Below are 27,965 nucleotides of genomic sequence, written 5' to 3'. Positions count from 1 at the left end.
AGCTTTACCGTTTATTTCCTCGTTTCATCACATGATACCGGAAGTGGAAAGAGTTAAGCAGATGACTGTCACAATGTCGAATGTATTTCTTTTAATCGTATTTGCTGCGAATTTAAGAACTTTAGATGCTGCTTCAAGCCCCGCATTGATATGGTCATCGAGCAGGTAAATATTTTGTCTCGGACTTGACAGATTTACAAGTTTTCAATTTCAGATAATCTTTCAACAAATGTCACTTGTTTATAGTTTTATATCATCAAGATTTGTGAACAAAAACTCTCTATATATGCTGTTAAAATACCTGCACAAGTCTATTGTCTAAACATTTATAGTCATTGATTTTTTTTTGCGGGGCAATTGCACTTTACCGGTACATGAAAGAGAACGGAAAAGTGTACCCTAACCCGCAACACCTAACAAATAACGCAACACCAAATAATCCTTTTTATCCAATATATTTCCTTAGTATCTAAGTATTGGGGGCTACTGCTCCCAACCCCCACTTTGTCGATAGTGGTTAACAACTGCGTACCGGTAAAGTGCAATCTAGCCGTTTTTGCTAGAAATTACAGCCGATATTGGGCTGCTTCCCTATCACTAAAATCAGCAAATCACCCCTAAATCTGACCAAAATCCCCCCCCCCCCCAAAAAAAAAGGCAACAATTTCTCAATAACCCAAGAAGATTTTTATGTTAGACACAATTATGTTGAGAACGAGTTCCAGCAACAGGGTTTTTTCCCACTTTTTGGGAAGATAGCCCATGGCTTTGGAATTGGGAATTTTATCCGCATTTTCATGAAATTGGGAAAATAAATTCATTAGCCTTTTTTTTTCCACACGAAAAGTCCACTGATTACTGAAATACTAAATTTGACATAACTCTTTATAATCATTCAAATTAAAAAAAAAATCATATAATACTTTGTTAGATGAAATTACATTAAAATTGAGAAAAATTACGCATCAGACTCTTATTTCTAAAAAAAAAAATTTAACTTTTTGGGATTGGGAACATAGCCGAATTTCGGCTATAAATCGGGCCAAAAAAACCCTGAGCAAAGCGTGTCGAATTGTCTCAAATCTACAACTTACTTAAGTATTGGTTCGCACGTGTAGCAGAATACACTGTAACTCCAATATAGTGCGGTCAATGGGGTCCAAGCCGCGAAATAGCGTTATAACAGATCCGCGTTATAGGTTTTGAGCTCATTTACTGCAGGGCGCTATAAAAAAAACAGGTATAGAATAGCCTATAATATAGGTCATGTATATAATAATATTGCCATGCTGTGTTGACGCAAATACATGCATATAAACCCAATCGTATCAATAACAGTATACATACCGCTTTTCTTATGTGCACATTTATCCGATAATCCAATAAAATTGCAACATCACTTAAAAAATAATAATCTTGAACATTAATGACGATATATGTTTAAGAAATTCGTAAACACAACCGTACGCATATATGCCATTTTCAGAAGTGTACAGTGCATTATGGGGCAGAGCTTTCATTGGACGAGCGACTTTAAATTTAGATTGAATGCAATACGACTCATGTACAAAAAATTGTTGTATTGCGTCATACGCATGCAAAAAACGTGTTTCACTGGGACTTTCTGATACCGCGCGAAAATGAAAGTGAAACTCTGTTTACAATTACCGGTACACTGCGTTCGCATGTAAATAAATCGTCTGCATTATTTAATTTCTTATACACGAACTGAAAGATTAAATGACATAATACTAGAATGATAATGAAATGACAGAAAAAGTTGTTTTAAACAGTAGGCAGTATATTTCACAGCCGCTCATTTAATACGGGCAAAAGCCCGCGAAGCGGGCGTTGACCGTTTATTTGTATCACTTTTCTGAAATACAAAGAGACATTACCTTATAGGGATACAAGTCAAATAATTTCTGCCGTCACCTATTTTCGCGATGGAAAATCATAGAGCGCTGGAGCACATAGACACTTCGACAAACGCTATATGACACGTAGATGCATTCCTCGTGAAATAATACGGCATGGCAGTAATTATTAAGTAGCGAATCGTACTCTATGTTATTGTATTATGATTTTCTACGATCAAAATACGTCTGTTTGCTTCCCTGTGTGACACTTCCTGTTTCCCATAATGCATTGCAAATTGAAAATTGCTCTAGATATTGTAAACAAAATCTGACAAAAAGATAACCCGTCTAAATTATTTGCGTACTTCCGGTTTACCATACCGAATAAGATTAGTTTCGAATTAACTTCTTCAATGAACCCAATATTCTATAGTTAATATTATCCCTTTACATAAATAAACAATTGTTTAAAAGTTTAATTTGTTCACAACATGAATGACCGCGTTTCTTTCGTCGACAACTATACATGTCTGTGTGACGTCACTGCTTTCGTCAATACGGCATTAAGAAGTAAAAATTGAAACTGACATACTCTGGTGGATGTTTACATTGTTGAAATTTAATAAATTAATGGAATGCACTCGATTGGTAAGTCATTATTCAATTAAAATATTGTGTTTGGTTACATAAAACATCAATCTATATAATATTGCTAAAGATTACCTTTGATAACATGGGAACTGTTTTCGGCAGATACAAAATTTCGCCAATTTTAAATTTAAGGTCATTATTATTCAGTCAAAATAATGGAACATAAAAGTTATCATTTTATTAAGTTTTGGAGTTATTTCTTGAGTATATTCTACGTGATTATTCTAAAGACCCTTTCTTTTGTGATGTATTAAGTTACGTTGTGATTGTAAACGATATTGCATCTCCGACTCATACTCGATCATTTTCGTACCAAACTGTTTCAAACTGTAAAAAATCAAACTGTGCTTACAAACACATTGGAAATAGACAATAGAAATTTATATGTACATTTTATGGATTCTTTTTTATTAGCTCATCTATTTTTTGAAAAAAAATTATGAGCTATTTTCATCACCTTGGCGTCGGCGTTGGCGTTGGCGTTGGCGTCGGCGTCCGGTTAAGTTTTGCGTTTAGGTCCACTTTTCTCAGAAAGTATCAATGCTATTGCATTCAAACTTGGTACACTTACTTACTATCATGAGGGGACTAGGCAGGCAAAGTTAGATAACTCTGGCGTGCATTTTGACAGAATTATGTGCCCTTTTTATACTTAAAAAATGGAAAATTTTGGTTAAGTTTTGCGTTTAGTTCCACTTTTCTCAGTAAGTATCAATGCTATTGCATTCAAACTTGGTACACTTACTAAATATCATGAGGGGACTGGGCAGGCAAAGTTAGATAACTCTGGCATGCATTTTGACAGAATTATGTGCCCTTTTTATACTTAGAAAATTGACAATTTTGGTTAAGTTTTGTGTTTAGGTCCATTTTATTCCTTAAGCATCAAAGCTATTGCTTTCATACTTGCAACACTTACTAACTATCATAAGGGGACTGTGCAGGCAAAGTAATGTAACTCTGACTGGCATTTTGACAGAATTATGTGCCCTTTTTATACTTAGAAAATCGAAAATATGATTAAGTTTTGTGTTTAGGTCCACTTTATTCCTACAGTATCAAAGCTATTGCTTTCATACTTGCAAGATTTATGAACTATCATAAGGGGACGGTGCAGGCAAAGTTATGTAACTCTGACTGGCATTTGGACGGAATTATGGGCCCTTTATACTTAGAAAATTGAAAATTTGGTTAAGATTTATGTTTTGGTCACTTTACCCCTAAAGTATCATAGATACTGCTTTCATACTTGGAACACTCACAAACTATCATAAGGGTACAGTAAAAGGACAAGTTGCATAACTCTGGTTGTCATTGTTACGGAATTATGGCCCTTTTTTGACTTAGTAACTTTTAATATATGGTTAAATTTTGTGTTTCGATCCACTCGAAGTATCAAGGCTATTGCTTTCAAACTTCAAATACTTACATGCTATCATGAGGTTACTGTACCTGGCAACTTGAATTTTACTTTGACCTTTGAATGACCTTGACTCTCAAGGTCAAATTATTAAATTTTGCTAAAATTGCCATAACTTCTTTATTTATGATTAGATTTGATTGATACTTTGATGAAACTACTCTTACCTGACATACCACTATAGACTTCACCCAAACCATCCCCCGTGCCCTCCCCCCCCCCCTCCCCCCCTCCCCCCCCCAATTTTTTTTATTTATTTTTTTTTTTTTTAAGATCATCTCACAAATGACCACCACACCCTCACACTATACCCCCACCCCACCCCCCCCCACCCCACCCCACCCCCCAAATTTTTTTTTTTGATTTTTTTTATTTTATTTTTTTTTTAAGATCATCTCACAAATTATCACCACACCCTCACACTATACCCCCCCCCCCCCCCGATTTTTTTTTTTTTTTTTTTTTTTTTTTTTCGCTTTTTTGGAAGATAATGTAATAAATGTCCACAACCCCACACTATACACCCCTCTTCACTCCACTCCTCCCTCCTTTGTGATTGAAAATGAGAGTCCCTTCACCTTTAAAAAGAAAATAGATGAGCGGTCTGCACCCGCAAGGCGGTGCTCTTGTTTTCTTTTAGAAGCTGCTCTGTAAAATGCTGGACTTCACACATTCCATGCAGCATTCTGCTGAGCAAAACTGACTGCGTGCTTTGTACTCAACAACGAAGCAATTCTGGACCTATAAAGCTTGACCGGGACTGAAACATTAGCAATTGTGACTCTGTACTGTTCAACGTTAGTGGACTGTAAAGAAACTGCAATTATTGTGAAGAGACTCTGTATGTCAGTAAGCAAAAATAATATACAGCATAACAAATATCAGGTGTGAAAACAATGTGAAAGAATAGTGAAATTAACAATTTGCAATCAGGCATGTCAAATGAATTGTTGATATTAAAAATGATAGTTCCCAGGCAGCTCTAGATGTTTTTTTTCTGTATTTCTATTACTAGTATTAATTCATAAAATGTATGCCACAATTAAAAAGCACACTCTGTTTAGAGACCATTGTGTTGTCTCATTGTGTGATGATGACTTTGAGTAATACATTGTACATTAAACAATATCTACTTAGTTGTTTTTAAGTATCAGATTTCTTGTTTATTATATAAATGAATGTTAATTTTTGCTTAAATATAAATGTGCATAATGCAGTGCCAGTAGCACACTTTGCAATATTTTTATTACAAAAGAGTATGTTGTAAACGTATACCTATAATTAATAATCCTTGCCTAAAAATTCATTTGACACACCTGAGACCATGTGTATTACCATTATTATTTTGCCTATTAAGCTGACCCTTTGAAAAAATTGCAAATAAGCGAAAAGCAGAAGTTTAGTCTTGTCAACTGTCTCTGATTAATTTTTTGAAGACCATATAAGAAGCGAAAGTGTAGGATACGGTATTCATTTTATTTGATGACTGCTTGTTATAATTTCTTCATAGAAGGCGTACTGGATGAGTGGAGTTTTTTTTTTTTGGTTCTACATCTTTGATGAAGTCAACTCATTGACATTTAGTGCCATGACTGAGCGTGTTTTTTAACTAACAAACGAGTGGTAGGAACTTACCGAATATATGCAAACTCATAATAGTGTGTCTAATACTACATGTGTTGAGTGCACAGAAACAAGGGCGAGAAGATAAGGGTATAAATGAACAAACTGAATGTGTTATTTTGTTTACGAGCTTGCACATACAAAAACATGACTTTAATCAATTGGGATGTACATGCAGTTTAATAATCGGGTTGTTATTTTATAATCATATTCATGTGGAAACTGCCTCATTCACATGCAATACGCAGCTGCTGTCTATATGTTTAATGCCACATTCCATAATGACTGAATATCGTTACTTTCAAAACATGTCAATGAATTAAATTAAATGAAAATAAACGAAATAATGTAATTAAATTCAGGTGAAAAATATTTGATTATATTTTATTTAAATATGGTTTGGTAAATTATTTACTGGTAAAACAATTCTTGTTGAGTACATCAAGTAAATTCGTGATAATAAGTATGTTGTTGTTTATTTTTTGTCTCACACATTAAGTGACAGGTACACTCATATATTTAGCGTTAAGCTTGTGATGTGGGTCTTCATCATAAACCTCAATTTTTGCTGCTAGTATTTTCTCCTTAGCACCAACCTAGTAATGTTCATTCTGTGTATGCCATAAGCAATAGTTTTTACCAACTGTTAATTCCTTAGGATTCAGAAAAATACAATAAGTTTACCACATTTCATGACATAAGCTCTAACTGCGGAAGATATGCAAAGAATATTGTGTCCAAAGCCAAAGGTGATATTTCTGGTCCGTGTAATTTTTTCGCAGTGAATGAGGTCTATGCACTTCTTTCAAGATAGACGCAAACACTCCCGCAAGCATTGTTGCATTTATATGTTTATTAACATTAATTAAGTACAAAAAGTTTTTCATTTACATATGCAGGGGATACATTTACGATGTCGATGATTTAGACATGGGACCAAAATAATGAAGTACGACACCATTCTTTTGTATGCTTAAATTAAATAAAATCGTTATAGAAATAATCTCGCCCTAAAACATAAATGGCATCCCTGCATATGGAAAGATTTTTTTTTTTAATTCTAACATTGTTTTGAAAAATGTAAACAAAAAATGAAATACATGTTTAAGAGTTTGAAAACAGTACAAGGGGTTACTATACAAAAAGCATAGCTTCATAAACTTGTTTAAGATTTGAACAAATTATATTTTATTGCTTTGCTAAATTACATATTGTTTTGTAAAGAAATTGAATGTTTTGTTGCATGATAATGTGCAGACATATGTTACCCGTGTTATCTTTAACAAACATCAAATAAGCTTTTGCCCGTAAATTAGGTAGCACCTATTATCATATTATAGTCAAACTGCAACCATATCAAAGTAACAATGTTTCAATCGTTTTGAATTACTTTAATTGTATAACTATCCCGCTTGCACTTAACTTATGGAAATTATCGCACTGAACCGCTCTAATGAGGAATACATGGAATAAACACTGACACGCATTGACATTACACAACAGATTAACACCAATTAGCTGTCGGTGTTGTTTAACCTTGAGGCGATTATAATCGGTTCAACGGACGGTTGAATAAAGCAATCAACATGTCATTGCCGCCATCTTTGAATTGTCTGAAAATACATGGAGTTGCATAATACGGACTTGAATCAGAAATCAAACGGAAGGTTGGAGAAAAAATGGGTTCCAAGCACCCTCCTTATATTGGATTCAGTGTTATAACGGAGCGCTTTATATTGGAGTTACAGTGTATATCAAATATACTTTACTATTCACACATCTCTAAATTGCGGAGGATACCAGAGATAGAAAGATTTTTCACTGGGCGGAGAACTGCCCCCTCACTGTTTTTGTATAGGGCGGAGAACTGCCCCCCTGCTGATTAATAAGGGGCGGAGAACTGCCCCCCTGTCAGAATTGATGACCCGGAGAAGTGCCCCCTAATTAAAGAAATAGCGGTGATATATAAAGCGAGTATTATAATGACAATAACGCCAGTAACTTTCTTGCTATTATGTATGGAAATTGAGTGAAATTTCAAAAGTAATATAAAGTTGTACAAGTAATAAAAGTTATAAAACGGCATAAAATACCTACCTCGGCATGGACGTCGTCACGTCGCCAACTTTATAATCACGTGATTTTCGTCAATGTGAACAAAGAAAAACAAATAACTTTTTGCTAATAAAAAGTTTTCGCGGCTGAATTATTTGATATTTTCCCCGTAATAAAAACAAACAATTAGCATGCAATTTAATCCATCATTATGCCAGCTGAAAACAATAATTTATTTGTTTGTTTTCGCCAATTACGGATTTGGACGGTTCAATATAATAAACCCGTATGCGGCTTTATTCAAAGCTAACAAGTTCTTAACAATTAAGGTCGGTCCGGTCTACCAATTAAAAGATTAAAAGATCGCGGTACTTATTGTTAACGGTAACAAGTTCTCTGCCTGCCTTATTAGCTGCTAATTAAAGCAACTGTTACCGATTTTGTTTGTTTGGCATGTCGACATGATCTGCTCAAAATGCAAACTGCGGACGACTCGACGGTCTGGCGATGCTACCGACGGATAAGGTGCTAGAAGACATGAATTAACTAAACAACATAAATAAATTGCTTATAAATTCAACTTCACTTCACTTTTTTCTTCAAGTCAGCTAAATTATTGCCTTTGCCTTGCCTATTAATTTACTTTTTTATATGTCAATTAACTTTTTTTCCATGGGTCAATACTATCTTTATAATGTAAATTAATTCCGATGTAACTTTTCCTCCATAAGTACCGAGTTGCACGTCTATATTTAGTTGCAACACATTGCCAGTATTAACACGCACGCGTTTCCTGTGTGGATCTCGACTATGTTTCGCGCTCTTATTAAAACACGACTTTTACAAGGAATTCATGTATAGTGAGTGGTGCAGATGCGTACCAAGGGCCTTAAACAGTATTATCACATGCCTCTAGACAATTTGTGTTATTCAGTTCGATAAATGGTAATATACTTGTACTGAAATTAAATTGTTACCGGATAAAATGTGTACGGCGATAACGTAAAATTACCCGTAAGTATTGTTTTCACTACGTAACTAATAACTAATATGACACCGGGGGGCAGTTCTCCGCCCCTACAGATTTGATGGGGGGGCAGATATCCGCCTACTAAATTCTGACAGGGGGGCAGTTCTCCGCCCCTACCGATTTGATGGGGAGCACCTCTCCGCCACCTTTAAAATAAGGGGGCAGTTCTCCGGGGGGGCACTTCTCCGGATACCATAGTCTATATATCACTGCCAAGATGGTGGCAATCAGAAGGGAGATTACAATGTACGGCGAAAATGACAAATATCCTCCGATTACCATGTATCAAGCGTTAAGGAAACAAGGAAAATAATTTTTGAATTTATTCAAACAATGCCTAAATAAACGATTTACCTTTAACGATTAATTTGATTCCCATTTTATCCATGCCAATTTTTTTATTTACAGCGTGCTTTACCATGCAAAGCCGATTGTTCCATACACACCTGCAAATAACATTCACTAGGCGCGTTGTTAACTTTGTATCTAGACGTCACATCAGAAAAGCGAGAGTACTCAATCGCAAAAGGCATTAGGCCAACAAAACTTTGAAAATTCGATTCACTGAACATATTTATACAAACTGAAACAGTAATTTAAACTTTATTATAACTTCTATTGACAATTTAACAAGTTTCTCTTTTATCGGTCAATCTTCCTTTGAGCAACATTGACATCTAAAAGTGCTCCAGAATTGCAAAAACACACACGTTTGCTATTTGTTCAAATACAATTTTGACTAATATTTAACTATTAAAAGATTTGATTCAATAAACATCCAATCGGGACGGGGTATACCTACTGAAAATGTGTATATCACCATCTCCCTATTTTCTCGATGTGCGCGCACATGTTCCATGCAACATTATCTTAGAATCGGTATAAAGTTAACTAATTTTCTTAAAAATACATCAAATACATAAAAGTGTTGTGTTAACACTAGCACAGTCGTCTGCCTCACTTTGCCATGCAACTCCGTTCACCAGCTAGGCCTAAATGGAAGGGCGCCAAACACTGCCCTCCCGAAGCCCTCCCCTGCCCTTTTATTATGAAAAAAAAACTTTTTTTTAATACAGGGCTTTCATCAGGAAATTGGGAAGAGGCCAGAGGCCTTTCAAATTGGGAATTTCATGCGCGATAACTGCTCATTTTGGGAAGACCGTGTTTTGAGAAGTTTTTTAAATAGGGTCTTTTTTTAGCTCACAACGTGCTCATGGTGAGCTTTTGTGATCGCTTTTTGTCCGTTGTGAGTCGTCAGTCGTCAACATTTTGCCTTGTGAACACTCTAGAGGCCACATTTATTGTCTGATCTTCATGAAATTTGGTCAGAACATTTGTCCCATTGATACCTCGACTGAGTTCGAAACTGGGTCATGCTGGGTCAAAAACTAGGTCACTAGGTAAAAAAAAGAAAAACCTTGTTAACACTGTAGAAGTCACATTTGATGCCCAATCTTAATGTAAATTTGTCAAAATGTTTGTCTAAATGATATGTTGGTTGAGTTAAAAAATGGTTCTGGTCCGTTGAAAAACATGGCCGTCAGGGGGCGGGGCAGTATTCCTTATATGGCTATAGAAAAACCTTGTGAACACTCTAGAAGTCATAATTTTTGCCCAATCATCATGATACTTGGTCAAAAGATTGGTTTCATTGATATCTCGAACAAGTTTGAAAATGGTCCAGATCGGTGAAAAAACATGGGAGCCAGGGGGCGGGGCAGTTTTCCTTACATGGCTATAGTAAAACCTTGTTAACACTCTAGAGGCCACATTTATTGTCCAATCTTCATGAAATTTGATCTGAAGATTGGCCTCAATGATATCTTAGATGAGTTTAAAAATGGTTACGTTTGCTTGAAAAACATGACTGCCAAGGGGCGGGGCATTTTTCCTTATATGGCTATTGTAAAACCTTGTGAACACTCTAGAGGCCACATTTATTGTCCAATCTTCATGAAATTTGGTCAGAAGATTGATCTCAATGATATCTTGAATGAGTTCGAAAATGGTTATGTTTGCTTGAAAAACATGGCTGCCAAGGGGCGAGGCATTTTTCCTTATATGGCTATTGTAAAATCTTGTTAACACTCTAAAGGCCACATTTATTGTCCGATCTTCATGAAACTTGGTCAGAAGATTCACCCCAATAATATCTTGGATGCGTTCAAAAATGATGCTGGTTGGTTGAAAAACATGGCTGCCAGGGGGCGGAGCATTTTTACTTATATGGCTATAGTAAAACCTTGTTAACACTCTAGAGGCCACATTTATTTTCCGATCTTCATGAAACTTGGTCAGAAGATTTGTCCTAATGATATCTTGGATGAGTTTGAAAATGGTTTCGTTTGCTTAAAAAACATGGCCACCAGGGGCGGGGCATTTTCCTAATATGGCTATATATCATTCTTTAGTAAAACTTTGTTAACACTCTAGAGGCCACATTTATTGTCCGATCATCATGAAAATTGGTCAGATGATTTGTCCCAATGATATCTTGGAAGAGTTGGAAAATGGTTCCGGGTGGTGGAAAAACATGGCCGCCAAGGGGGCGTGGCAATTTTCCTTATATAGCTATATTTAAACCTTGTTAACACTCTAGAAGCCATATTTATTTTACGATCATCATGAAACTTTGTCAGAAGATTTGTCCCAATGATATTTTGGACAAGTTCCAAAGTGGTTCCAGTTGCTTGAAAAACATGGCAGGGCTTTTTTCCCTTCTTTTGGACCCCCGAAAAACGGCCCTTTCCCCTCGTTTTTTTTCCCCTCAGCAGGTAAATTTTCCCCCAAACTTCATTTTTTCCCCTAAAAAATAATATTTTTTTTTAACTTTAAATACATAAATTAACCTGATCCAGTGAAGTTAATATAACATATTGCATAATTAAATTATCTGTTGCCTTGAATTTGTTTTAAAAACAGCAAAATATGTTAAATTGATTATTTAAGACTTTCTTTATTTTCCCCAGAATCCGGTGTTTCGCATGATTTTTTCCCCCCAAATCCGGCATTTCGCCCGATTTTTTTTACCCTCAAAAAAGGCCAGGCCCTTTCCCCAAACTCAGATAAAAACACCTGCATGGCCACCAGTGGGCGGGCATTTTTCCTTATATGGACTTATGAATCTTAAGGAAACACATGTCAGTATATTTGTTTAAATGATATCTTGGATGTGTATGAAAATGGTTCTGGTCTGTTGAAAAACGTGGCTGCCAGGGTGTTCACTAGTCATGAAAGTTGGTAAGAACATTTTGTTCTAATGACATCTTGTGCTGCACAGAACAGATCAGTTCCTTTGAATCTCAGGTGAGCAACTTTGGGACTTTCAGGCCTTCTTGTTGTTGTTTTTTACAATTTGGGAAATTCCTCTATCAATTTTGGAAAAATGACCATATTTTCAATTGGGAAGGGGCGGAATTTCGGCCCCTGTTATATAAAGGTGAAAAGCCCTGTAATACAATATAATTTATAAATCTCTAATTACATAGTAATTTATTTATTCCTCATTGTAGACATTTTATTTGCGTGGTTTAATACATGTAATAATGGCAATTATATTCTAACAATTATGAATAACATAAAAATAAATATGCAACAGGGAGCATTTCTGATACAACCACATGCTCATAATTTCCCTTTTGTCAAAATTCTGCAAGTTGAAAGTGCCCTTTTGGCAAAATAGCCCTCCCCCCCACCCCCCTGCCCTTTTCAAATCCTAGCTGGAGCACTGCAACTATACTTGTTTTTCCTCATTTTAGTCTTGTCCGTATTTATTTGTATGCCCCCCTTCGAAGAAAAGGGGGTATATTGTTTCGCTGGATGTCATTCGGTCTGTCTGTTGGTAGAACCATTCTTTTCTGATCAATAACTCGTCAACGAATGGACTGATTGGCTAGATACTTCACATGTGCATTGGCTTTGGACAGTAGATGGCCCCTATTGAAATAGGGGTCACTAGGTCAAAGGTCAAGGTCACTGTAACAATACCTGTAAGTGTGAAAATTGTTTCCGATCAATAACTCATCAACTAATTGACGGATTTGCTTGATACTTCAAATGTGCATTGGCCTTGGACAGTAGATGACCCCTATTGGAATTGGGGTCACTTTGTCAAAGGTCACTATCACAATAAGTGTGAAAATTGTTTCAGATCAATAACTTGTCAACAAATTGATCGATTGGCTTGAAACTTCCCATGTGCATTGGACTTGGACAGTAGATGTGTCCTATTGAAATTGGGGTCACTAGGTCAAATGTCATGGTAATTGTTGCAATAAGTGAAAATCATTTCCGCTTAATAACTCATCAACGAACTGACCGATTGGCTCCATACTTTCAAATGTGCATTGGCCTTGGGCAGTAGATGACCCCTATTGAAATTGGGGTCACTATGTCGAAGGTCACTGTCTAAATAAGTGTGAAAATCGTATCGGATCAATAACTCGTCAACAAATTGACTGACTGGGTTGATACCTCACATGTGTTTACTACTTATTTGTGTATAATAGTCTCCTGTAAATCTGATTGAGATTGGCCAGTACAAGTTGTTATTTTTTTATACGTCGAATACCTGTATTATATATGTTGTATAACACATGTATCTGATGAGACTTGAAAAAGTAATAAACTGTGCATTGCCCTTGGACAGTAGATGACCCCTATTGAAATTGGGGTTACTAGTTCAAAGCCCTGTTTGGGGGCATATGTCTCCGACCGCGAAACTTTTGTCAAGCGTTGTTATGTTTAGTGAAACAAAATACTCTGAGCGCATGTGTGTAATGTCATCACAAGAGCAACATTGTTAGTGTAAACAAAGTGATCGAAATTAAGCAACGCTCAATATAAGTGAATCTTACTTTATAACAATCAAATTAAATGCGGATAGCATATGGTTAGTAGGGCTTAATTTGATGTGTGCATCAATTTACGATCAAGACTACGTTGTTTATACAAACAACAAATATTTGTTAGAAATCTGCACAGTGCATGTATGTCTTGGAAACCAGAGTTGGAAAATTGGAGTCAGTCTACTCGCAAAGTGAAAGCATTTAAAATGAGCATCTTTTGAAAATGGAAACAGACAAATACGATTTGATTTATATGTTAGTGGATCTGTGTACAGTTTACTGAAATAGCATTGAACTGATGTCAAATGCAAAATATTTAAAGCTAAACTAATTTAATATATTAATTTAAGTCTGTTTTAATCATCATTCACACAACAAGAACACTAAAGCGTGTTTGTTAAATTGTGTACATTGTAATATTTGTTTTGTCTGCATTTTGGGGGAAAACATATTTAACAAACATTGTTGTCTTAATGGGTAAGCCTCAGTGGCAACATTTGTTTTAACTCTTGCTTATTGAAATACTATTCTAAACAAGGCTATTCAAAATGCACCAGCACAGGGACTGGTAAGGGCTTGTGCTGTTTTTTAGCACGTTTGACTATAGTTGACATTACGCAATATTTTTGTTTTCAGGCCCATGAGTGACCTTCCAGCTGGAATTGCTGGCAACACTGTATCAGTGGACAACTTCCATGACACCTACCTGAAACCTCTAGCATCCAGCCCAGAGCATTCGCTGGTGGTCTTTGTCCAGAACAAGGTACAACATAGCCTTCATAATATTAGCCACTGTCATCTGGCTCAGCTTATCACATTGCACCTGGTATCCTTTGATAGTGGAGAACAATGACACAGCAGCTTATCAAATTCTCATCACTGATTAAAGATATTCAGCTGCATTTTTGTTTCTAATATTAAGCATTGATTAAGAGAAACTGTTGTTACACACTTGTATTTTTCACTGACTCACTGACTTGTATTTAAGGTGGCAATTAAATCTTTTTCAGCTGAGTGTAGAAGATTTCACCAAGCACGCTGATGTGTACAACCCAAGTAGCGATGGGGGAGCCTTCAAAAATGTCAAGGTATCGTTGTGATCTTTTGATAGAAACAAATAAACATGCATTTTACAAATGCGTATATAAGGAAAAGCATAACAAATATGATAATATTTAAAGATATAGTCATTTAAGTTTCATAACAATTATTTTATGGTGTGTTACAAATTATTTCAACTTTAAGGCTTCCACCTTATGTGCCATAACAAGTGTCGTACTAACATGCACCGTTCACATGACAAGCATGGCTATTTTAACAGCTTGTAGAATCAGTTACTTCATCATTTATCATGCAATTTCAAAATAATTTATTATTAACTTCTGCCATATGGAGAGAGCATGTAACATGTAACAACTGTCTAATAAGTTCAAATGTAAAGGTCACAGTAAAAGGTAGACAATTAAATATGCCCTTTAAACATTTTGCTCAGACTTATACTGTATCATTCACCATGAAATTTTAAAATTATTTACCATAAATGTAAACAGTGCAGAAACAGCTCTATCTAGTGCCAAGGTAAAGTTCACACTTAGAGATGAAATTTAAGTATTATACATCTTTTCTGGACATTATGCATTATTTAAAATAATTACACAAATGGGTCATACTAAAGCAATGTGACCCTTGGACAAATGTCAAGGTTTATGCTTAAGGTCAAGGGTCAAACATGTTCATGTTGTCTCTGGCTGATTTGGAGAATGACTGCATCAGTCCTGAATGTTCTTCTCAAATTATTGCACAGACTGCAATGGACGAGAGCTACTCCATTCAGCTGCCCACAGTGAGCTCCCCTACCTCCGCCATAGAGACGCTCTTTACCTCCTTCACTGGAGAGGTCATCAAGGTAGACAACCCTGATGAAGTGCAGACCTTGAACCTAGATCCCAGCAAGTCCTATATGATTGTTGTGAATCTCCCACCAGTGACCAAACATGATGAGTATGGATCTTTCCAGGCCAGTGGTACGAATGTTCAGTGATCTTGATGTTGTATTTTAATCTATTAATCTAAAATTGCCTTGTCAGTAAATACATGACTTTGTCCTCTAATGACCCAATATTTCATCAAAATAAGAAATTGAAATAAAAAAATAAGACTTGCTGGCTGTTTCATCAAAGCAATTGCAGTTTTGCATATGGTTTTTAACATGAAGTAAGATTAAGATTTGAATGATAAGTTTTTGTGGCATGTAGAAAAAGGTACTGGTACCAACATGTGTAGCATGCTCATGATTTAACAAGCACAAACAGCTGAGCCTAAAATGATTATCATCCTTTAAGACAGTTTTACCATAGTCAACATAAGGATGAAAATGTAATATTTAATGTTCATATTTCTTATATAAGAATAACACATGAAAACATCATGAATTTCCATGTTTGTCTGTCATTCTAAATGTTCAATGGCACAGATAAAAATAAAAACTTAAGAAAACTGATGTTCTGTATTTGAACAGTTTTCAGGAGATATATCATAATTTATTTATCAGTCTGTCAAAATAATCATCCAGAACATGAATATCAAATTTCTCACTTGTATGTAGGTAATAAGCTTGGCGTTTTCGGAGAAACCCAAAGGTATTGTCATAGCCAGCTCGTCGTCCGGGTCGTGCTAAAACCTTAACATTTTGTTAAGGTTTTGAACATTGGCTCTAAAATCAAATTGCTTCCACCTACAACTTTGAAACTAATATGTAGATGCACCTTGATGAGTTCTATATGCCAAACCCATTTTTGGGTCACTAGGTCAAAGATCAAGGTCACTCACACCCATTTTTGGGTCACTTGGTCAAAGGTCAAGGTCACTGTGACCTTTAAAAAAAATAATCTGACAAGCTTTCATTTATTCAAAACTGCACCCATAGCCGAGCGTGGCACCCGTTATGCAGTGCTCTTGTTTTACTGTTGCACTTCCTGTCTAATTTTTTTGGACAAGTTCATTTTCAGGGCATGAGTTGGTGTAAAAGTTTTTAGTAAATTGTGAATGGTATAAGTAGTTTTTGAAAGTTTTTTATTCAGAAGTAAAAGTAAAAATATGTTTGATTCCCCTTCCTGACTATATGAAAATAATTTACTCTATGTTTAAACACATTGTACATGTACTACAAAATTTAAAATGTAACAGATTGTAACTTACAGGTATACAAGTATACTATTCTGACATGTCAGAATAAATGCATGACTAAACTTTTGATTATTAAACTTTAAATCTGGTTACACTAGTTTTTCTGACATACTTTATTTTTATATAATTATCAACAACTTAAGCCGTTTGTATTGCTGTTTGTTTCACAAATATCCTTTTCAGTGGAATAAATTGGTAAGCACAATAAATCAGTTGTTTTTACTGATTTGTGGCTATTATCAAAAAGTTTTGTTAGCATCAGTAGTTAAACAAAGAGTGGTTCTTTGTGCTTTTCTGTATGATCAAAATGTTCTGGGAATTTGTTATATTATAACTCATTATGTATCTTTAGAATTTTTTAATCTAATTTGAATTTATTTTTAGCTCGACTATTATATATGAAATATATATAGAAGAGCTATCCTACTCACGTCGGCGTCGGCGTGCAAATGTTAAAGTTTTCGTACTACCCCAAATATTTTCTTTGTCCCTTGACATATTGCTTTCATATTTTGCATACTTGTTCACCAACATGACCCCAACCTATAAACAAGAGCAGACAACTGTATCAAGCATTTTGTCATAATTATGGCCCCTTTTCCACTTAGAATATGCAGCAAATGTTAAAGTTTTCGTACTACCCCATTTATTTTCATTGTCCCTTGATAAATTGCTGTTATATTTTGCATACTTGTTTACCAACATCACCCCAACCTATAAACAAGAGCAGACAACTCTATCAAGCATTTTGTCATAATTATTGCCCCTTGTATTATTAGAATATGCATATTATTGATAAATCTATGTTAAAGTTTGCATACTACCCCAAATATTTCCTATATCCTTTGACATATTGCTTTTATATGTTGCATACTTGTTTACCAACATGACCCCAACCTATAAACAAGAGCAGACCACTGTATCAGGCATTTTGACATAAGTATGGCCCCTTTTACACTTAGATAATTGAACATTTTGCTTAAATTGCCTTAACTTCTTTATTTATGATCACATTTTATTATTACTTTGACAAAACAACATTTACCTGAATACCACAATGGATTCCACCCCAAACAATACCCCACGCCCCTACCAGAATCCCTCCCCCCCCAACCTCACCCCCCTCCCCAATTTTTTTTTTTAACAACATCTAATAAATTGCCCCACCCCACATTATACCCCCCTCTCACCCAAACCCCCCCCCCCTACCTCCCACCCTCCCCCCAAAATATATATTTTTAAACATCATCTAATAAATTACCACACCTCACATTATACCCCCCTCTCAACACCCCCCACCCCCCCCCCCCCCCCACCCCGAATTTTTTTTTTTATTTGTTTTTCTTTTTTTATTTTTTAAATATCGTCTAATAAATTATTAATATTTGACAATTTCCCCGTGATGGCTTACGTTATTCTGTCAAGCACTCGAATAGTCGAGCGCGCTGTCCTCTGACAGCTCTTATTTAACCACCTTTAAAAAACACAAATTTGAGTCATGGCTATTTTTGTGGGCCTAAAAGGAAGGGGAACAACATATTTTTTGTTGTTGGCCCAATCGTTTTAATACTAATAAAGAGAGGTGTTGTGAAAAGACTTAGTGTCATAGACATGAAATCCTATTTCAGATGCTGCCATCGGGCACTGCATGCGTCACATGCAGAAACGTGGATTAAAGTTTAGCGCTGTTTATACTGCAGAAGATTCTCAGGTATTGAAACCCAGTCATTCATTATAATGACCCTGCTTTTCTGAAATCATATTAATCAGGAAAATAATTCCAATACTTTGTTCAGCTGTTCAGCTTTTCTTTTGAAGTTCAACTATTGTGTTTTTAGCTCCCCTGATTGCTCAGGTGAGCTTTTGTGACTGGTCTTTGTCCGTCATCCGTCCGTCCACATTTGTTTGTAAACACTCTAGAGGCCACATTTGTTGTCTGATCTTCATGAAACTTGGTCAGAAGCTTTGTCCCAATGAAATCTCGGTCGAGTTCAAAACTGGGTCGTGCCGGGTCAAAAACTAGGTCACTAGGTCAAAAAAAAGAAAAAACTTGTAAACACTGTAGAAGACACATTTCATGCCCAATCTTCATGTAACTTTGTCAAAATGTTTGTCTTAATTATATGTTGGTTGATTTAAAAATACGTTGAAAAACATGGCCGCCAGTGGGCGGGGCAGTTTTCCTTATTTGGCTACAGAGAAACCTTGTAAACACTCTAGAAGTCATAATTTTTGCCCCATCAACATGAAAGTTGGTAAACACATTAGTTTTATTGATATCTCGGACAAGTTTGAAAATGGTCCAGATCGGTGAAAAAACATGGCCCCCAGTGGGCGGGTCATTTTTCTCTATATGTATATAGTGAAAACATGTGAACACTCTAGAATTCACATTTTTTGCCCAAATTCTCATGAAATAAATTTGGTCAGAACATTTGTTTCCTTGATATGTGAGATGTGAGTTGAGTTCAAAAATGGTTCTGGTCAGTTGAATAACATGGCTGCGGGGGGGGGGGGGGGGGCAGTTTTCCTTATTTACCTACCTGTATAGAGAAACCTTGTAAACACTCTAGAAGTAACAATTTTTGCCCAATCATCATGAAAGATGGTAAAAACATTGGTTTAATTGATATCTCGGACAAGTTCGAAAATGGTCCAGTTCGGTGAAAAAACATGGCTGCCAGTAGGCGGAGCATTTTTCTCTATATGTATATAGTGAAAACATGTGAACACTCTAGAAGTCACATTTTGGGCCCAATTTTCATGAAATTTGGTCAGCACATTTGTTTTCTTGATATGAGAGTTGAGTTTGAAAATGGTTCCTGTCAGTTGAATAACATGGCTGTCAGTGGTTGGGGCAGTTTTCCTTATTTGGCTACAAAGAGAAACCTTGTAAACACTCTAGAAGTCACAATTTTTGCCCAATCATCATGGAAGTTGGTCAAAACATTGGTTTTATTGATATCTCAGACGAGTTCGAAAATGGACCAGATCGGTGAAAAAACATGGCCGCCAGTGGGCGGGGCATTTTTCTCTATATGTATAGAGTGAAAACATGTGAACACTCTAGAAGTCACATTTTTGGCCCAATTTTCATGAAATTGGGTCAATACATTTGTTTCCTTGATATGAGAGTTGAGTTCGAAAATGGTTCCGGTCAGTTGAATAACATGGCTGCCGGGGGGGGGGGGGCAGTTTTCCTTATTTAGCTACCTGTATAGAGAAACCTTGTAAGCACTCTAGGGTCACAATTTTTGCCCAATCATCATGAAAGTTGGTCAAAACATTGGTTTTATTGATATCTTGGACGAGTTTGAAAAATGATCCACATCAGTGATAAACATGGCCGCCAGTGAACACTCAAGAGGTCACAATTTTGTTTCAGATTTTATGAATCTTGGTTATAATATTTATTTTTGTAAGCAAAGTTTGATGTTTAGTAAGGGGGGTCAACTCAAAATAAAGGTCACCTGGTCAAATCTTACAAAAACAAAATCACTCCATATGCCAGAGTTTTGGTTCAATAATGGTTCAATAATGATGAAACTTGACCAGGATGTTTGTCTGGACAATATCTAGGTCAAGTTTGACGTTTGGTAAAAATTGAATGAACCAACTCCTCTCAGGTGAACAAAAAAGGGCCATCTTGGCCCTCTTGTTAATTGACCAGCACCAGCCATGTAAGCTTAGTAAAGATAAGTGAATAATCCAAAGCACTTACTTGAGGTTTGATTATTGAGTTTTTCCAATTTATACATTTTTAGCTCAACTATTATATATGAAATATATATAGTGGAGCAATACTACTCACCCCGGCGTTGGCGTTCCCGTTAGCGTGCAAATTTTAAAGTTTGTGTATGACCCCAAATATGTCCCTTTACATATTGCTTTCATATTTTGCATACTTGTTTACCAACATGACCCAAACCTATAAACAAGAGCAGACAACTGTATCAAGCATTTTGTAAGAATTATGGCCCTTTTTATACGCCCGTATAAAATACGGGACGTATTATGTGAAACCCCTTGGCGGGCGGCGGGCGGAAGGCATCACTTTGTCCGGACTCTAATTCAAATTGTATTCATCCGATCTTCACCAAACTTGGTCAGCAGTTGCATCTAGTTGATATCTAGGCCAAGTTCGAATATGGGTCATGCCGGGTCAAAAACTAGGTCATAGGGTCAATAAGTGCATTTTCAAAGGGGCCACTTTGTCCGGACTCTATTTCAAATTGTATTCATCCGATCTTCATCAAACTTGGTCAGCAGTTGCATCTAGTTGATATATAGGCCAAGTTCGAATATGGGTCATGCCGGGTCAAAAACTAGGTCATAGGGTCAATTAGTGCATTTTCAACGGCGCCACTTTGTCCGGACTCTAATTCAAATAGTTTTCATCCGATCTTCACCAAACTTGCTCAGAAGTTGAGTCTAGACAATATCTAGGCCAAGTTGGAATATGGGTCATGCCGGGTCAAAAACTAGGTCATGGGGTCACTTAGTGCATTTCAAGGATTTCATGGTGTCCGCTCTCTAAATGAAGTAGTTTTCACCCGATCTTCACCAAATTTGGTCAAAAGTTGTGTCTATATGATATGTAGGTCAGGTTTAAATATGGGTCATGCCGGGTCAAAAACTAGGTCACGAGGTTACTTAGTGCATTTCAAGCATTTAGCATGGTGTCCGCTCTCTAATTGAAGTAGTTTTCATCTGATCTTCACCTAATTTGGTTACAAGTTGTGTCTAGATGATATGTAGGTCAAGTTCGAATATGGGTCATGCCCGGTCAAAAACGAGGTCACATGGTGCATTTAAAGCATTTAGCATGGTGTCCGCTCTCTAATTGAAGTAGTTTTCATCTGATCTTCACCAAATTTAGTCAGATGTTACATCTAAATGATATCTAGGTCAAGTTCAAATATGGGTCATGCCAAGTCAATAACTAGGTCTTGAGGTCACTTAGTGCATTTCAAGCATTGAGCATGGTGTCCAAAACCTTCGAACGGGCGTATCTTGTGACAGTTTGGCACTCTTGTTTCACGTAGAATTCGCATATTATTGAAAAATCTATGTTAAAGTTTGCGTACCACCTCAAATATTTCCTAGGTCCTTTGACATATTAATTTCATATTTATGCCCCCCTTCGAAGAAGAGGGGGTATATTGCTTTGCTCTGTCGGTCCGTCCACCAGATGGTTTCCGGATGATAACTCAAGAACACTTAGGCCTAGGATCATGAAACTTCATAGGAACATTGATCATGACTCACAGATGACCCCTATTGATTTTGAGATCACTTGGTCAAAGGTCAAGGTCACAGGTGAAGGTCACAGTTACTGGAAATAGGCATTTTAAGGATTTAGCGTGGTTCAAACAAGGGAAATAACTACCGTTAATGCATGTTCTTTTTGTTACAGCATTTGCCTCCCTTCTAATTTATTTAAAATTTACCAAATGTAAGGCTTACTGCATTTTTGTAATGCATTGTATCAATAAACATCGGGCAAAAATGAAATTAAGGTTGCATTATCTCTACCTAGTTATGCCCCCTTTCGAAGAAAAACTCAACACAGTAAAATGATCCACCACCACCACCACCACGAACACCACCACCACGATCACCACCACCACGATCACCACCACCATCACCACCACCACCACCACCACCACCGTTCACAGTGACAAAAAAACATATTCACACAATGGCTACTACTACAACTTATAGCACATATAGGGGGCATGCATGTTTTACAAACAGCCCTTGTTTGCATACTTCTTTACCAACATGACCCCAATCTATAAACAAGAGCAGACAACTGTATCAAGCATTTTGACAGAATAATGGCCCCTTTTATAATAGATAATGGAACATTTGGTTAAGTTTTTTGGTTTTGGTCCATTTTACTCCTAAAGTATCATAGCTATAGCATTTTAGACTTGGGAAACTCGCTAACTATCTAAGAGGACTGTACAGGGCAAGTTGCATAACTCCGGTTGGCTTTTAAATGGAATTATGGCCCTTTTTGTCATTGTAACTTTGAATATTTTGTTTAATTTTGTGTTAAGATCCACTTTACTTCTAAAGTATCAATGCTATTGCTTTCAAACTTCAAATACTTTCTTGCTATCATGATGTTACTGTACCTGGCAAGTTGAGTTTGACCTTGACCTTTGAATGACCTTGACTCTCAAGGTCAAATTAATACATTTTTGCGTAAATTGCCATAACTTCTTTATTTATGATCACATTTGATTCATACTGTGACAAAACAACACTTACCTGACATACCACAATGGACTCCACCTAAACCAGCCCCCACGCCCCACCTCAGAATCCCCCCCCCCCCTAAAAATAAAAAAATCTTTTTTTTGTAAGATCATCTATTTAATGACCACACACCCACATTATACCCCCCCTCTCCATGATGGCTTATGTTATACTGTCAAGCACTGGAATAGTCGAGCGCGCTGTCCTCTGACAGCTCTTGTTATTTAGAAAGTTCAGATTGGTAAATAATTAATTTCTATAGTGAGTCTCCCTCTTCCAATATTTCAAGTTTGCCAGAATTTAGTGACACCTCTGACAGTCTGAGATCAAATTGTATCCTAGATCCTTATTCTGACCCGATTCTAGATCTGTATTAATTCCCTTCTCATGTCCATGTTCTTCAGAAATCCAAATTGTTTTTAATTGACAGTATTAAAAACAGTTATTAATAAATGCTGTTTAACTGTTAATCACTTGTAATACTTGTATGAGCCTAGCCCGGGAAAACTGGTCTCAATCAATGTGCGTTAAGTGTCATCCAAGATGAGCCTGTGCAGTCAGCACAGGCTAATCAGGGACAACACTTTCCGCTTTTATGGTATGTTACATTTAAAGGAAGTCTTTTTTGCAAAATCCAGTTTAGACTGAAAGTGTCGACGCTGATAATCTAAGACGACACTTAAGGCACATGCTTTCAGCCCAGTTTTGCCAGAACATGACTGGTATGTTTGCAGATATCAGCCTCTGATGTCCACTCTGGCCGCCGACTACTTGCCAATGAAGGGGCCACAAACGACAACTACACCGGATCTTTCTGGTCATCAGAAAACGCCCTCATCTTCATGAAGTCGGTGAATCTAACCATTACACGTGCGGTCCAAGAGAACAAGCAGCCCAAGGAGAACTACCAGTGGACATTTGACCAGGCCAATGTGTCCAGCAGCCTTGTCAACGAGTCCATCGAGTAGGTTCTATTTTTATGCCCCCGAAGGAGGGCATATAGTGATCGGACTGTCCGTCTGTCTGTCCGTCACACTTAGCGTTTAGGTTTCGAAAAATGCTCATAACTTCTATGTAGCTTCAGATAGCAATTTCATATTTGGCATGCATGTGTATATGGACAAGGCCTTTCCATACACACACAAATTTTGACCCCTTTGAACTTTACCTTGAACTTAGTGTCCGCGTTTAGGTTTCGAAATCTGCGTTTAGGTTTCGAAAAAAGCTCATAACTTCTATCAAGCGTTTATAGGGGCATAAGTCATCCTATGGTGACAGCTCTTGTTTTCATTATTTCATTAGTTGGTTCTGATTATTTAGTTATTGCTTCCAGTAGGTCCCAGTAACTTATTTGTATGTACAATTACCAGGATGTTCTTAATTTTTAATTTCGAAATATGTTTTTATTGGGACCAGGCAGGGACTGATTTGTGTAAACTGTCTGGAGGAATATAATTTCTGTTAACAAAATTTTAAAACACAATTTTTTATTTTTTTTTTGTCAAATAATGTTTTCATTGTTTGAAATAATTATTTGATGAATGATCCCCTTGGCATGTTTGTGAATATTGTGTTATACATTCAAACTGTTATGCTGTTAATAGTATGAATAATTTGGGGTATATTAAACTTGATGTCATTTTTCATATGGGCAGATGAGTCTTCTCCAGTGATTTAATTTTGTTGCCCCTTTGTTGTTTCCCTTTTACCTCCCATCTTGACTGGTGAATACAATTGTGCAAATCTGTGTAAATTTTAAGTATTTTTTCAACTATTTAATGAAGTCATTATGCATAAAAGCCTTCATTACAAGCATGAGACAAAAAGATAATTTTGTTAATTGAACAGATCAATAGTAAAATGTCGCCAGATTGGAGATTGGCTCTCCCCCCTCTTTTTAGAAGCACTCTGTATGATTTGTGAATAACCTAACCTATCAAAAGGCCTGCTGTTGTTATCACAGTACATTGTATATTATAATGTTAGTGAAATAAGCTTTTTTGACACCAATTCTTATGTTTAACTTACTGTTTCATTTCAGAATCGAGATGAAATTTGACAGTCCAAATGGGACAGCCACAATCAGGTGCTCTTTTTCTCTTTTATCCCCTTACTGACCTTTTGCTGATTTTGTATGCAAAAATGTTAATTATAATATAAAATTACTATAAAGATTAAATGTGTATGCAGTGAAGTGTTGAACATTTGGTTAGGTCAAGGGGAAACACAAAGTAATTTTCAAATAACCATTTAATGCATGTTGAACAATTATTTGGACGTTAAGGGCATGAACATGAACTACTCTGTTAAAATCTGCTTATCCATGGCTTCCTGGCTTATAAGCCTGATTTATAATTTTGGTTCATAATTCTCATATAATTCTAGATATCGCATGGGCTTTTATAAGAAAAATTGTAGCCAGGAATATTTCACATACCTTTTCATTCATTTTCAGTTTCGCTCTAATCAAAACAGATAACATGGGCACACAATGGAAGTCCATGCGAGGCAGCCTTTCACTGGTATCAAAGGATGGACCCAAACATGCCAATCTCAGTAACCTGTCAATGGACTACGACATTGAGTCACTGAAGGGTTACTGTTACCACTGCGGTAAACTGGTCCCAAAGCCAAGCATTCGCAACTACACTGACAACAACACGATCCCAGCTGGAGATGTAGATGCTGTGGAGCTTATCCTGTACAGGTTCCAGGTGGGTTGTCTGGCTAAGGCCGTCAAAAATCAGATTGTGTTTCACAACTGATAATTATCTCCCGCCATAGGCAAAGGGATATTGTTTTGGCACTGACCGTCTTTCAGTCCGTCTGTCTTTCCATCTGTCCGGCCGAAACCATATCTTGGAAGTGCTTTGACGGGTTTTCATTGAAACTAAGTATGAGTATATATATGGATAAGATGATGATGCACGCCAAATGGCATTGTACACCATCTGTTAATACAGAGTTATGACCCTTTGTATCTTGAAAAAATGCTTTTTTGAGTGTCAAATATAACACTTTTGTGTCCAGAAGCATATTGGCGGGGGATATCAATTCAACGAATTTGCTTGTTCTTTTGTTAACCACCACCTCCCTCATGTCTGCATAGTAATTTTTCTAAAATATGAAAATTTAAAAACCCTCACACAAAACTAAGGTTGGGATGCTGCAGTTCCATTTCTTGATTTTCCTGTAATTATGTTTGAAAAAAAAATCAAAACTGATGACTGAAATAATTTTAAAATGGCTGATTGATTGATTTAAAATTAGTTCAATTTAAGTAGAATTCTGAGGTTTTTATTTCAACAGGTGATATGGTGTGATATTATATTTGGCGTTTATCAGATTCCAGATAGCTATCTTGCATCCATCTTAGACTGTTAACATTTCTTGTGCATCAAGTGTTCAATTAATACACGTATAAATAACACATGTTCATGTTTGGTTCAGTATCTTCTTGGATAAAATCCTAAATTGCTTTTTCACAATTAAATTTACATGGGCCTACTTGCAGCCATCTTGGTTACAAGTTTTTCCTTCGAGTTTCTTTATTATAGAAGTTGTATAATTGAAATGTCCTAATTTGATAGTAAAGGCTTTGTTTCTCAAACAATTGGTTGGTTAAATATTACCATCATGTGATTAATATCAGTAATGTATTGCTTGTTATTACGCTTATGTAATAACTACAAACTTTTAACACTGAATACTCTTATTCTATTCACAGCTGGACATCTCGTTCAATGCCACGCTACGCAACATGTCCAACGAGAACACTACATTCTCTGCAGACGTATGGGAGTGTGTGGAGTTCTTCACAATTCCCATCTGGATGGGGCTGCTGTCGTCGCTGATACTGATGATGGTGCTCTTCTACGGCATCACGATGATCTCCAACATCACCACCATGGACCGCTTTGACGACCCCAAGGGAAAGACGATCACTGTCACAGTCAACGAGTAGACGGGCTGTGAAATGACGAGATTCAAGGGGATTTGTCCTAATTAATTCATTAATTTCGTGGGGTTTGGAAAATGAAAAATCTTTCTATTCGTTAATAATGTGGGAATTTGCATGATGTCCAAATCAAAAGCTCATGTGTAAATTCTTATGAAAAAATGGGGATTAAGATTTACTTGGTGAAAAAATCATGTCATGTATTAGTGTATTATCTCTCTTACTTCCAACAAGAAGACTTCATGAATAAAGATTTGATATTCGTATGATGTCTGAATTTATAGATTAATTTCTTTTAGCTAGGGACTGGCTTAACAAATCAATCTTTAATATGATGTATGAAATCTTTGGATTTGCATAATGTCAAACTTTATTTATTAAATTTATTTTGAAGGAAATTGTGGTATTTGCAGGATTAAAGAAAATTGAAAATGGTGAATAAACATGGATCATTTGTTTGATAATTCTCATGAAAACAATGTTGAAGAAAATAATCCAACTTCTTTGTCCTGTTAAAATTCTTGAATATTTTCAGACTATAAGAAAGTGAAAGTCTGAAATTTCAAACAAATTTGTGTTTTGTATTTGTTTAATAAACAAAACCTTAAAAGCAAATCTTTAAAAAAAAATTAAGAATCCTAGTTATAATGATGTTAGTGAAATTCTGATGATTTTCTTATCAAGACATCTTGAAATTTAGAAAATTGTCATCAATAAGAGGTCGGGTGCTTCAAATTGTACGAGTCAGGAAAATATCGGGCTTAATAATTTGTGTGAAAGATTTCATTATTCGGAGAAAAATAAGATAATCAGTTTTGCGGATAGAGACTTTCAAATGAAAGTACATTTTTAGAGTTTGTGTGTGTTATCTGTTCAAATTTCTCTTTTATTGACACTTATCATAACAATAATTCCAACAGGCTTTTTGAAATAAAATTTAATCAAGAGGAGTTTTGTTTGTTCCTACTTGAATATAGTATTCATTTACTGGACTTGTTATAACAACCATTGCACCTCATTCATTTTTATAAGTGAAAGTGCAGAATACATAATACCTTAATCGATTGGC

General features: G+C 36.2%; 1 protein-coding gene and 2 long non-coding RNA genes across 3 annotated transcripts; all 3 read left to right on the top strand.

The window, feature by feature from the left end:
- LOC127865017 (V-type proton ATPase subunit S1-like) lies at positions 1-27,844 on the top strand. The gene is made up of 9 exons (XM_052404871.1): positions 1-165; positions 14,122-14,248; positions 14,496-14,573; positions 15,290-15,509; positions 18,300-18,382; positions 23,673-23,902; positions 24,980-25,024; positions 25,394-25,652; positions 26,666-27,844. The coding sequence occupies exons 1-9, from the start codon at positions 32-34 to the stop codon at positions 26,900-26,902; spliced, it is 1,413 nt and encodes a 470-aa protein (XP_052260831.1). The 5' UTR covers positions 1-31; the 3' UTR covers positions 26,903-27,844.
- On the top strand, positions 1,735-6,016 carry LOC127865068 (uncharacterized). Its single transcript, XR_008042471.1, has 2 exons — positions 1,735-2,507; positions 4,571-6,016. It is a non-coding gene; the product is annotated as an uncharacterized LOC127865068 (long non-coding RNA).
- On the top strand, positions 20,504-21,142 carry LOC127865059 (uncharacterized). The gene is made up of 2 exons (XR_008042462.1): positions 20,504-20,844; positions 21,001-21,142. It is a non-coding gene; the product is annotated as an uncharacterized LOC127865059 (long non-coding RNA).
- Positions 27,845-27,965: the final 121 nt, after the last annotated feature.

The sequence above is a fragment of the Dreissena polymorpha genome, chromosome 1 (genome assembly GCF_020536995.1).
Source record: "Dreissena polymorpha isolate Duluth1 chromosome 1, UMN_Dpol_1.0, whole genome shotgun sequence".
NCBI classification, from domain to species: domain Eukaryota; kingdom Metazoa; phylum Mollusca; class Bivalvia; order Myida; family Dreissenidae; genus Dreissena; species Dreissena polymorpha.
This window is presented reverse-complemented; position numbering and strand designations above follow the sequence as displayed.

Bases quoted from the DNA above. Each gene is read 5' to 3' on its own strand.
- LOC127865017 (XM_052404871.1), top strand. From the start codon at position 32: ATGATACCGGAAGTGGAAAGAGTTAAGCAGATGACTGTCACAATGTCG. The intron at 18,383-23,672 runs GTATTGAAACCC...GTATGTTTGCAG, and splicing joins ATACTGCAGAAGATTCTCAG to ATATCAGCCTCTGATGTCCA. The intron at 23,903-24,979 runs GTAGGTTCTATT...GTTTCATTTCAG, and splicing joins CTTGTCAACGAGTCCATCGA to AATCGAGATGAAATTTGACA.